Here is a 13,218-nt window from a genome sequence, read left to right as displayed (position 1 = left end):
CACCAGGCTCCCATCACCAGCTTGTCCTGAATAAACACAACCAAGTGAAACAACAATCGTCTTCAGGAGGCTTTGATGCAGAGAGCCAGCGTGTGACATTACGGTCTATGCAGCCTGGCACTTATAAAGGGCAACAGAACTCAAGCAGAATCTGTACAGAAGCACACAAGACAAAGGAGATAGAGAGTTGATCAAACCAATTTTTTTACTCTACTTCTTCCATTACAAGGCTTTATTTTAAGGAAACCGTTGCAAACGTGTCAATTGCAAATAGCAATTACTGTAAGTCCACTTCGTGGTCTGTGTTCTCCCCAACTCTGTTTGGGTTCTTCCCTTGGTATACCAGTTGCCAGTTACTTCTAAAATTTTTAAGAGTTATGGGCTTCTCTAAAAAGTCTCATGTTGAATGAGAGTTTGTGTGTGTACTTGGGATGTCACGATGCTAGAAATTCCATATACTAATAGCTGTGAAATTTCATGATACTCAATACCTATTCAATACCACGGCAACAACTGAAATCCCATTTATTTAATTAAAACTACCCCCATAATTCAAGCAAAGATTATTGTGCATTTTTCTGTAATACAATATAAAATATACAAATGGTAACAATAACAGCAGTTTTTAAATTGTGGTAAATTTTAGAAATTTAAGCACCTGACTATGGACACTGTACATTTCATTAAATAAATATTTACCATTGCCATCAAGCCAGCTCCTAAGCCAATCAGTGGGCTCACTGCTATGACCACAAGGGTCAGCTTCCAACTTCCCATAAATCCCACCATGAATCCAAAACAAAAGGTGGATATCCGCTCAATGAAGATTGACACCTGGTCAGCGATCGCATTATTGATTTTATTTATGTCACTGGAAAACAAGCAAAAATAGGGAGAAAAACACTCAGAGAGAATGAAAATGGTGCTACAGTAGACATTTTGTACATTTACTCTTTGACTTAAAGCTCAAAAAAAATAACTTCAGACTGGCTTTGGTGGAAACAAAAATTTTAAAATAAGTGACATCAGATGTGCATGAAGACAATGAAGCAAGGTCTTCAGTACATTTTCTTACTACAGCAAACTGGCCCCATATGAGTGTATGCTGCCTATGATGGATGACCAGCATATGAGTCCATCATAGTTGCTGCCTGTGTAGAAAAGAATATTCTTAAATTTGGTGATTTGCATATATTCAAAGAGAATCAGAAGCATATATGAAAGTAAGTATTATATCCTAATGCATTCTAATATAGTAAGGGTTAAACTATAAAAAAAAAAAACACCTGCATATTTTATTATTTTCCTTTTTGCAACTGTAAACCACCAATACCTTGCTGCTAAGCTTAAAAACTTTAGTCAAGGACACTTGTGTACTTTGGGAAGGCTAAACAGGGCCATTGTTTTAAAGAAATGCAGTTACTGAGGCCTTAACCATGAACATAAAAACAGATAGGCTGTTTGCTTCAACTTGCAGCGGCTGGGCCTCTGCCTCCCTGTCTGCCGGCCAGGACAGGTGATGACAAGTTAAGGAAAGTGTAGCTTATAAGAAAAAGCATTATTGTTTTAGGTGTGCCAAACCTCAAGCCCAATATCTAATGTGTGGGTCTGCCTGATTCAGAACTTACAGGTTGGAATCGATTGATAAATAAGTTTCGGACACCTGCACAGGATATGAAGTAATGATGGCTGTTTCGGTCAAGTGATGGACATTAGGTAATGGTGGGTATGAACATTAGGTAATGACGGGAAGAACAAGAAGGAGGAGAGTATTTTGCGTAAGTGATAACAATTGTAATAAATGTAAGCTAGCTGAATTTGCTAATAGCTCGTTCATTTGAATCGAGACAGTGTGTGCATCACGCAATAAAGCTTGATTCTGCTGCCTTCCTGAGATTCCGTGTGTCTTCTTTGAGCAGCGTGTTTCTGCCAGAACACTTGTCGTACACCCGATGTTGCTAGGACAGGCTCCTGCTGCATGGTCTGACCTGTGTTAATCAGGTTTAGTGATGGCAGCAGTCTAATCCTAAAGAAGGACTAGCAGCAAACACTGCTCTGAATGCTCTGGAGATTTTATTATAGGTGGAGTAGAGGAATCCGGTGTCGTAGGAACAAAAGGCTTACTGTGCTGATGAAAATGAGGAAGGAACAAGGTGAAGCTGGAGGCAAACAGGAGCTGCCGTTGTAGACGAAGTGAGTGCCGCACCCTGTGAGAAAGCTTAGGAAGGCAGACAGAACCTTCATGTTCATTCAGACGTTATTGCCCTGCCCTGTTTTCAAATATGGTCTACCAGTGGAAATGTCCGGGTTTTACCTCCACTAAATGTTCCAGGTTTAGCTCTCAATGTACAAAACAGGTGCACTGTGTTAGAAGTCTTACTTTTGTCTACTGCATCATCCACACTTAAGGCAGGTGGTGTGGTGTGGTGTAGTGGCTAAGGCACTGGGCCCTAAAAATAAAAAGGCTGGTAGCTGAATCCCACTTCTGTCTCAGACTGAAGAAGTCAGTCATTTGGACTTCGATCCAACTGCTTGCATAAGCAATTGCAACAAATTGTGACCTAGTAAGTCACCTCAGATAAAGGTGTCAGTCAGTTATAAAATAATAATAAATGGCCCTGAACCACAGACTCCTAAAACCAGCCAGGTGTCACTTAGACTAGGGTGGTGTTTTGTATTGGTAGAGTAATATATTACTCTGCTTTCCCCTTTTGTATTATTAAAATGTAGCCTTTGTCAGAACGCCTCAAATCTCACAGACTTACCACTGTTTATAAGGTGTTGTACTTTATAACTTCTCCCCACCTTCCCTTCTACATCTATAACCTCAGGCAATTAGGTGTAGTAAAAGACAAGCAGGAGTTAAGTTACAATTTAAAAATGTTTTATTGATAATATTCACAAATAATAGCAATATGCAAAGTACATTTGAATATTGGCAACTATACAACCTGATTAAATGGTGATGTGTAGTTTCAGGCGGCACACAGACTTGTTAGTTACTAAAAATGTCTCTAGTTATATCATCATTGGTGGTCAGCTTTCTTCAGAACAGGCCGCATGCCTGTCTCAATATGGCTGCCAAGCTGTGCTCTTCATTGTGTTGTCCTTTTCAGTTCATGCATCAGTTTGGTAAGAGAGAGTGAGGGAGTGAGCAAATTTATAGGTTTTCTGTCCAACCCCTTTAGCCAATAGGGTGTCATAGTACTGTACTTAAAGGCTTCTGATACAAGCCAGTTCCAAACAGCCATACTTCAGACCAATGGGGTGATAGAACATCTTAACACCTGCCCACAAAACCATATGTTAAGGTAAAGCTTGGCAGTTAGGCAGCCAGGCTTTCCTGTGGAGGGTTCAGAGAGAGACTTTAGCAGAGAAACATTTGTTTCAATCACAGCCCCCAACTCTGTCGTAAAATTCACTTTCCTGACTTAGTTTTGCCTAAGTTCAAATAAAGACATACAAAATATTTATCAACTTGTATGCAAAATATCTCATCACAACAGGTGGCTAACATCAAAGGATGCTTAGATCTTATAATTGCTCACTTAAAGCTATCAGAAATAATTGTTCATTGACAGTCAACTTTTCAACCTGAGGTCTGAAAAAACAATAAAAGTTCTATGCCTTTCCAAAACAAGTATAGTTTGTTGAACTGGCCACACATGGACTCCAAAGATGTAAAAATATCTCAGTGATGATCAATAGAATGGGTTGCCTCAGAACCAAACTTCAAATGGTGAATTCTTATTGTGAGGGGTGCTACCCGGGAACCTTACCTAGCATGGACACCCAGATTCTGGAAGAACAGGAGGACATAGCTTGCATAGGGCTTTGTCTCCTCCAGGGCGCTAGATGGCAGCCCCCCTGGACTATGGCATTGCAACAGATTCCCACAGGGCATCTTGGGAGTTGAAGTCTGTTGACTCAGCCCTATTGGGTTCCATAGGTGCCAAAAGGGGGTGCTGAAAGAACTGAAAGCCACAGCTTTGGAACAATGCAAGTACTTCCAGGGCTTACAGAAGGAGCTGCCTGCCTCAGCTCTGCGGAGCCAGAGAGGAGGACGATGAACCTTGCTGGAAGGAGTTGCAAGGAGAGAGAAGATGACAGTAAGCTATTGAGTGTTACTGTGCTTAGGAACTGTAACTGTACTTGATGCTGTGGGAAATGCTTACTGGGAAGCATTTCAGATTGAGTAAAGACTCTTGTTTATTGACAAACTTGTGTTTGAACCCTTGTGTAGGGTGTCTGGGGAGTTGCAGCAGCCCCTGGTGACCACATTAGGTTGTTGAGAAAGTTCAAATTTTATATTTAATAAAAATGATTGTAATTATAAAATTCTGTTTTTGTTGTATCGTTCTGGTGTATTGAGTGTTGCTTGACTTGGGAAAAAAATAACATTTTTAGCACAAGGCTTCAATATAATAAAATGGGTAAAAAGAGAAGGAGTCTGAATACTTTCTGAATTCACTCTAATTAATGTGTGTGCCATTTACATGTTCAAACGTACTTATCTATTTAAATAAACAGCAGTAAAAAGATCCATAAACATTGGTTAAAGTGTAACTGACTTTATGGTCTAAATTCTTTTTGAATTCACTGTGGTCTCCCAATTAAGCTTGAAGTCTTTGTTCATGTTTGTGGAATACTCACTTAGATATATGCAGAAGGTACAAAATCCATAGAGTCAGTGACTGGACACCAAAAAATAGGATGTGGAATTTTGAGGAAGCCGTACTAATAAATGTGCCACATACTGTAATAAATAAATAAAAGGAAGTGCGGCTTACTCTGAAATCCTTGTATTCAGCTCTCCAACTGAATTGCAATCAAACCATCCAATCTCCATCCTCATGACTTTTCGAAAATATGTCTTTCTTATCTGCTGGACTTGGTGAGCTGCTGCTGTCACCCAAAAAGCAATCTGTGGAGACAAAGGCTCAAGTGAGTCTGTAATCAATACAATTGGCACTGCCCAGCCCAATCACAATTGAATGCATACTCCAAAAAAATTATGATTAATTATGCGCTCATGTTAGACTCGTGGTCTGATTCCATTCAGGTTCCATTAACTTGTGCAAGAGATTTGCTTTGGGTATCTGAAAGTTAAAGCATAACATAATTGTGGGCTATCATGTGATTGACATTATATGGCCTGCTTCAACTGTGAGCTACAGCTGTTCAAATCAAATTGGAAATTTAAACTGTTGGCTTATTTTCAGCTAGTTTGCTTAACAAATAGTCACTTCATCTCATCCTGCATTATCAAATCTTATATGTAAATGTCTATATGTGGAAGTGTGCATGTGTGTTTCTCCGGCCCGGAAGTGCGAGGCTACAGCATGAAGCTCAAAGAGCCTAAAAGCTGGCCCCAAGTTAACGAGTTGGAAACAAAAAGAAGTACAAGGCTACAGCATGAAGCCGAAAGAAAGCAACTCCGCCGCCAAAGTGAATCCTCCGACAAAAGACAAATTCGCTTAGCCGCTGATAGACAAGTGAGGCGAGCACATCGGCAAAACAAAACCTCCAAGGAGAGAGAAACTCGCTTAGCCGCTGATAGACAAGGGGGGCGAGCACATCCGCAAAACGAAACTGCCAACTCTGCATTTCAACTTTTTTTTCTGATGATTTCAATAGTTTCTAGGAGCCTGGGCTTTTTACAGCACGGGCTTACACAGTTAGTGATGTATACTTTATACAGCACCTTTTCTTATTACACAATCAGTTTGTTAAGCACCATTCAATGCAAACATAAACAAGAACACAGTATTCAATGCCTATAAAAGTATTCAAAAGTATTGGAAGTTTTCACATTTTACTGTTAACCAAGAATCTTAAAGTCTACCTCTACACCAGGTACCACTACTGCAAAAAAGAAAGAAGAAGACAAAAATCTCAATAAATGGATAAGTGAGTCTTTCGTTTTGGCTTGTCGCACGGCCTTTTCTGATCTTTCCAGTTTTGACCCCTTGCCTGTTTTTGTACGTTCCTCTCCTGGTCTCTCTCAAATACGGGTTGTTTTGCAGTTACAGCTATGGGTGGCTTGTTGTGTTCATCTGAGCGTCATATGCCTCCTGCTCTTACATGTGCAGTAGATTCATAAAGCATTCAAACCTCTTCACTTTCTGCACACTTTATTATATTGTAGATTTTTTGCCCATCAATCTACACACAGTAACCCATAAAGACAAAGTGAAAGCATGTTTTGAGAAAGGTTTGCAAATGTATTAAAAATCAAAAACTAAAATCTCTCATTCCTAGAAGCATTCAGACCCTTCTCTGCTGTCAGATCCACACTGTTTGCTTTAATTCTCCTTTGGATGTTTCTAGAACTTGATTGGAATCCACCTGTGGCAAACTGAGTTGATTGGACATTGTTTAGGAAGGCACACGTGTACCTATATATAGAAGGTCTCACAATTCACACTGCATGTGAGGACAAAACCAAGCCATGAAGTCCAAGGAACTCTCTGTTGACCCCCCCACAATCAGATTGTGGTGAGGCACAGATCAGGGCAAGGAGATAAAACCATTTCTAAAGCTTTGAGTGTTCCCTCAATAATTGTGAAATGAAAGACGTTTGGAACCACCAAGACTCCTAGAGTTGACCATGTGGACAAACTGAATAAGCAGACAAGAAGGCCTCTAATCAGGGAGATGACTAAAAACCCTAAGGTCACACTAACAGAGTCTGCTGAGATGGGAGCACCTGTAGGAAGGACGATCATCTCAGCAGAACTTCATTAATTAGCAGTTTATAGAAGAGTGGAAAGGAAACCAATCTTTGGTAAAAGGCAGATAACAATCTGCTTTGCATTTGCCAAACATCGTTGAAAGGTCTTTGAAGGAAAACCTTCTCGGGTCTGATGACACATAATTGAACTCTTTGGCCAGAACTCCAAGCACTGTCTCTGATGAAAACCAGGCACCGTTCATCACCTGTCAAATTCCATCCCTATTGTGAAGCACATGGGGCGAGGGGGCATGGTTCTTCTCAGTGCCAGGGACAGGAAGACTGGTTGTAATTGAGGGATGAGTGAATGCAGCCAAATGCAGAGGGGTCCTTAAAGAAATCCAGCTCCAGAGTGCATGCCACCTCAGACTGGGGTGACGGTTCACCTTTCAGCATGACAATGACCCAAAGCATGCTGCCCAAACATTTCTGGAGTGGCTTCAGGACACGTCTGTGAGTGGCCCAGCCAAAGCCCAGACTTAAACCCCATAGAACGTCTGTGGAGAGAACTGAAGATGGTCATTTACAGTCATTTCCCATCCAAATCAAACGGAACTTGAGAGGATCTGCCAGGAACTGTAGGATAACCCGTACAAATCCAGGTGTACACAGCTTTTTCGAGACTTAAACAAGAAGACTTAGCTGCCAAATGGGATTCTACAAAGCATTGAATCAAGGGTCTGAATACTTATAGAAGCTGGAGATTTCAGTTTTTGTTAAATTTGGACACCTTTCCAAAATATATTTTCACTTTGTTCATTATAGGTTACTGAGTGTGGACTGATGAGTAAAAATGTTAAATGTATCTATTTACAATGAAATCTGCAACACGATAAAGTGGGTAGAAAGTGAATGAGTCTGAATATGCACTGAACTCACTAAATATGTTAACAATTGGAAGTAGAGAAAAGCCAAGCAAAATGACACCTTTTATTGGCTAACTAGAAAGATTACAATATGCAAGCTTTCGAGGCAACTCAGGCCCCTTCTTCAGGCAAGATGTAATACAGAAACTGAAGTTTCCTATGTTTATATACACACTCTAGGACAAGAAACAACATTGGTAAATCTTTAAATGAGAAATTTTGTATGTAAAAAATTAATAGATTCATTCAGGCTAGGGTTAATTTAGCAAGAGAGAAAAGAACAATGTATTGTCAAGATCTCTGGATAAGATAACTGTCCAACAAAGTCTTTTGAAGTTTGTAATGAGTTTTTCAAAACAATGTGGGTCTGTAGACAGGTTGTCTGTCATTCTGAGAGATGTAAACAATCCTCATATCTGGCCATAAAACTCTTGTCTTTATTCAATCCATGTTGTAAAGTATTAAATTTTAGCATGAGTTTAACTTCCCATTCTTTTCTCTCTTGCTGTGTTTTGAAGTTGCCCATAAGCACTGTGACCTTAAAGTCCTTCTCACAGTGTCCATGGCTGTTGAAGTGGGCCGCCACAGGAACATCTGTGTTGCCATGTTTAATGTGGAACCTGTGTAAGTTCATTCTCTGGCGGAGTGTTTGTCCAGTTTCTCCCACATAGAGTGCAATGTCAGGACATTTCATGCAGAAAATTAGGTAGACTACATTAGATGATCTGCAGGAAAATGATCCCTTGATGTGATGTTCAAGTCGGCAGTGTGGTATAACTATACGGTCTGTATCATAGATGTGGGCACATGTTTTGCATCTTTTCTGTAGGCATGGAGATGTGCCATTTTCTGTTGGTTCACTTAGGGAGCCTCGGACAATTAATTGTTGAAGGTTTGGTGGTTGTCTGTATGCCAGGAGGGGAGGTTCAGGAAATACATTTTTCAGTGTTTGGTCATTGTTTAGTATTGGCTGAAGTTCTTTTATAATTTTTCGAAGTGTTTCAAGATGTGGGTTGTAGGTGACAACAAGGGGAATGCGATCCTTGTTGTCTTTGTTTTTTATATTCCAGAAGGTTGTCTCTGGGTATGGCAGTAGCTCTTCTTATTTGAGTGTCTGTTGTTTTCGGGGTGTAACCTTGTTTGATGAAATCTTGTCTGAGCTCCTGCAGTTGTTGATCCCGGTCTGTTGGGTCTGAGCAAATACGATTGTACCGTATTGCTTGGCTGAAAATAATGGAGCGCCTTGCATATAAGAAGAGCTACTGCCATACCCAGAGACAACCTTCTGGAATATAAAAAACAAAGACAACAAGGATCGCATTCCCCTTGTTGTCACCTACAACCCACATCTTGAAACACTTCGAAAAATTATAAAAGAACTTCAGCCAATACTAAACAATGACCAAACACTGAAAAATGTATTTCCTGAACCTCCCCTCCTGGCATACAGACAACCACCAAACCTTCAACAATTAATTGTCCGAGGCTCCCTAAGTGAACCAACAGAAAATGGCACATCTCCATGCCTACAGAAAAGATGCAAAACATGTGCCCACATCTATGATACAGACCGTATAGTTATACCACACTGCCGACTTGAACATCACATCAAGGGATCATTTTCCTGCAGATCATCTAATATAGTCTACCTAATTTTCTGCATGAAATGTCCTGACACTGCACTCTATGTGGGAGAAACTGGACAAACACTCCGCCAGAGAATGAACTTACACAGGTTCCACATTAAACATGGCAACACAGATGTTCCTGTGGCGGCCCACTTCAACAGCCATGGACACTGTGAGAAGGACTTTAAGGTCACAGTGCTTATGGGCAACTTCAAAACACAGCAAGAGAGAAAAGAATGGGAAGTTAAACTCATGCTAAAATTTAATACATTACAACATGGATTGAATAAAGACAAGAGTTTTATGGCCAGATATGAGGATTGTTTACATCTCTCAGAATGACAGACAACCTGTCTACAGACCCACATTGTTTTGAAAAACTCATTACAAACTTCAAAAGACTTTGTTGGACAGTTATCTTATCCAGAGATCTTGACAATACATTGTTCTTTTCTCTCTTGCTAAATTAACCCTAGCCTGAATGAATCTATTAATTTTTTACATACAAAATCTCTCATTTAAAGATTTACCAATGTTGTTTCTTGTCCTAGAGTGTGTATATAAACATAGGAAACTTCAGTTTCTGTATTACATCTTGCCTGAAGAAGGGGCCTGAGTTGCCTCGAAAGCTTGCATATTGTAATCTTTCTAGTTAGCCAATAACAGGTGTCATTTTGCTTGGCTTTTCTCTACATTCATAATGGCTAACACGGTACAACACCCTAGTTAACAATTGGAAGAAAGACAACTGACAGAACACATTCATTCGAATAAGGTCCCAGTGTAAAATGAAAAAACGCTTAGTGAAAATTCAATCCCCCGGACTTCCATTCCACAGCCACCCTCTGTTGGTGTTCCTTACAAAGTCAGCTCTCACTTTACGGCTTATCAGATTTTAGAAGAAGTGCAATTTCATCCATATGGGTCATTCTAATCTCTACAACCTCAAGAAGGTCAAACATTTGTTTTTCTAACAGTGGCTCATATCTCAGTCATGTTTATTGCTCCTAGTCACATCTTGTTCTGTGGACTCATAATATCTTACTTATGTCATATCTCTCTATTATATAAAAAAAACTTGTGATGAGAGGAGACCTGTTCAGAGAGACGAGATGTGACCTTCTCAGAAAGACATTTTCACGCCCCACCAGACGAGACTTTGTGCCAAGAGATTTAACCACACCCGGGTCCGGAAATAAAAGAAAAAGAGTAGATGACAAAGTAGAATGTCTCAAAGAATTCAAAAACATTGGTGCAATACACATGCAGGGCAGGTTAGAGATGATGGAAGTAGGAAAATTTGAAAGTCTAAAAAAAATGATAGTAAAGACTGCATTAGCGCAAACAAATGGAAAATATTACTCGGTGAAATAACGGAACAGCGAAAAGAGATCAAATAGAGTTTGAGGATTTCTGGGGGTGAAGAGAGACAAGGCAGTGAGACAAATCGACAGCTGCTGTACAGGCTTTTAAATGTTCGAAGCGCCATGCGAGATGCAGATCACACGGCACGGCAGCAGCAACAAGCCAGCAGCTGATCGAGCAAAGAGGAGGTAAAAATTAACTGTTTGTTTACCATTGTATCACCGTTTAAGAGGGGGTTTCGGAGGAGTGACCGCGTCTCCTTGGGGTGCGTTCAGTCCCCTTTTTCACAATGGTGCATAGCGCTGGCAGGTGGGGGTGGGCGATTGAACCAAATGCATTAGTGCTTCTCTTTGTGGCAATCACACATTTTCTCCTTTTTCTTACTCTAGCTTTTATGTTAATTGATTTTGCTGTCACTTGTGTGGAGGAAAACTTTGGACAGAATGAAATAACTAAACACAAATAAGATTAAGGTATTCTGAAATGTGTCAATAAATAAATAACCATAAAAATAATATGTGACTATAAATACTTAACTGCGGTGGGTTGGCACCCTGCCCGGGATTGGTTCCTGCCTTGTGCCCTGTGTTGGCTGGGATTGACTCCAGCAGACCCCCGTGACCCTGTGTTCGGATTCAGCGGGTTGGAAAATGGATGGATGGTTGGATAAATACTTAAATGTGACATGCACTTTTGCTATTTTGCTGCTTATTTCTTTGTGCACTTTTTAAATGATTTCTTATGTACAGCGACTTCAGAAAGTCTTCAGGCTCCTTCACCATTTCACACTTTGTTATGTTACAGCTTTGTGTTCAAATCATTGAAATTCATTTTTTTCTCTCATCAAGCAATACTCAATACCCCAGAATGACAAAGCGAGAATTGGATTGTAGGAATTTGTATTAAAAATAAAAAACTGAAATATCCCATGGCCACACATATTCAGATCCTTTACTCAGCACTTAGTTGAAGGCCCTTTTTTGGCTCTTCTAGCCTGGCTTCACCTTGTTTATGATGTGACAAGCTTCACACACCTGGATTTGGGAAAATTCTGTCATTCTTTTCAGAAGATTCTCTCAGGTTCTGTCAGGTTGGATGGAGATTGTCGGTGGGTATCTACTTTCAGGTCTTCCCAGAGATGTTCAATTTGATTCAAGCCCAGACTCTGACTGTGCCTCTCAAGGACATTTCCGTAGCCATTCCTGTCTGTCTTTGCTTTTGTGCTTAGCGTCATTGTCCTGTTGGAGGGTGAACCATTAAGGAAAGCTTTGCACCATTCAGCTTTTCCTGAACCCTGACTAGTGTCTCATGATGCTGACACCACCATTCAATGTTGGAATGATATTGCGCAACGTATGAGTTTTACCTTGAACTGGGGCCAAGCAATTCAATCTCGGTTTTACCAGAGCAGACGTATTAGAACATTACAACACTCTAGACAAGAACTGACCATTCAGCCCAACAAAGCTCGCCAGTCCTATCTACTTATTTCTTCAAAAAAACATCAAGTCAAGTTTGGAAAGTCCCTAAAGTCTTATTGTTTCTCAGAGTCCAGGGATGGGCAATGTCAGTCCTGAAGGACCGCAGTGGCTGCAGGTTTTTGTTCCAACTCAATGGCTTAATTAGAAACCAATCCTTGCCAATCTCGGACCTTATTTAATTTTATAGCTTGTTAAACTGCAATGTAAATGTTCAGATATCATACATTTTTTCCTTACACCATGTAGTTTGTAGAGATGGCCAAGAAAAAAAAATAATGTCATGAAAATTAATGTCATGTTTTCATGCAAAGTACAAAAAAAAGAGTTTATGATATAACACAAGCCAGTAGTGGCCAATGCTGTACAACAACAACTGATGGATAAAAGAGAAGAAGACCTCATGGTACTTGTGTTGCACAATTCACATGTCAGTTATCCAGTTGTATGCTCAGAATGTGCCAAACAAATGCTTTCTTCCTAATATTGTTAATTAGATACGGAAAAGACGGTGCACATCATAAACAGGAAACACAATTGACATGGGATTGCCTTTTTGAATTGTAGATAAGACACGTAACCAATGAAGTATAGCTCTGGTAAGAAGTCCACATGTTGGTGAAGCATTTCTATGGCTCAGTGAAAGTCCTATGGCAACCTGCAGTACCTCCATCTATTGGCCGAAGGCAGCATATGACTCCATACTCTCCCTGCCATCTTCCCAACATTTCTTTCTCCTATCTGGGAGGTAAAAGCCTTTGCAGCAACTACTACTGCCCAGTTTCCACTTACGTTGTGTTTTTAATGTCTAAGCACACGCAGGTCAAGGGATGTGCTCAGGGCACAGAGCCTTAGCCTTAAAGTCATGCTGCCTGCTTAAAGCAGAAACATGCAAAACTTTATTTTATTTAGCATCTCTCAATATTGAGTAATAGCACAAGGCATTTTACCAAAGAAATGGTGTCCTTGTTTATATTTTCAGAAATGGAGCCCAAGGACATTAAGTAATTTGATCAAGGTCCAGCGTCTTATCCTAAAGGCCTCATTGCCTGCTAATGACAAATGATAAGGAGACATGAAGCCAAAGAGTAACTACTAACAAAAAAAAACTTTAATTTATACCAAAGAGGCACCATTGCAAGGCACTT

The 13,218-nt window shown here is 40.1% G+C and overlaps 1 protein-coding gene and 1 long non-coding RNA gene across 2 annotated transcripts in view; one reads left to right on the top strand and one right to left on the bottom strand.

The window, feature by feature from the left end:
* LOC127528936 (uncharacterized) overlaps positions 1 to 13,218 on the top strand; it is a 269,154-nt gene that overhangs the window by 55,152 nt on the left and 200,784 nt on the right. The window lies entirely within an intron of this gene.
* abcb11a (ATP-binding cassette, sub-family B (MDR/TAP), member 11a) overlaps positions 1 to 13,218 on the bottom strand; it is a 113,785-nt gene that overhangs the window by 69,060 nt on the left and 31,507 nt on the right. The window contains exons 8-9 of the mRNA XM_028806350.2: positions 4,791 to 4,924; positions 700 to 871 (exon numbers count right to left, since the gene is read on the bottom strand). Coding sequence (XP_028662183.2) covers positions 700 to 871; positions 4,791 to 4,924 — 306 coding nt within the window. The remainder of the gene's footprint in view (positions 1 to 699; positions 872 to 4,790; positions 4,925 to 13,218) is intronic.

This window comes from Erpetoichthys calabaricus, chromosome 8, assembly GCF_900747795.2.
Source record: "Erpetoichthys calabaricus chromosome 8, fErpCal1.3, whole genome shotgun sequence".
Taxonomy (NCBI): Eukaryota; Metazoa; Chordata; class Cladistia; order Polypteriformes; family Polypteridae; genus Erpetoichthys; species Erpetoichthys calabaricus.
The sequence above is the reverse complement of the archived record's forward strand: the minus strand, read 5'-3'. Positions and strand labels throughout refer to the sequence as shown.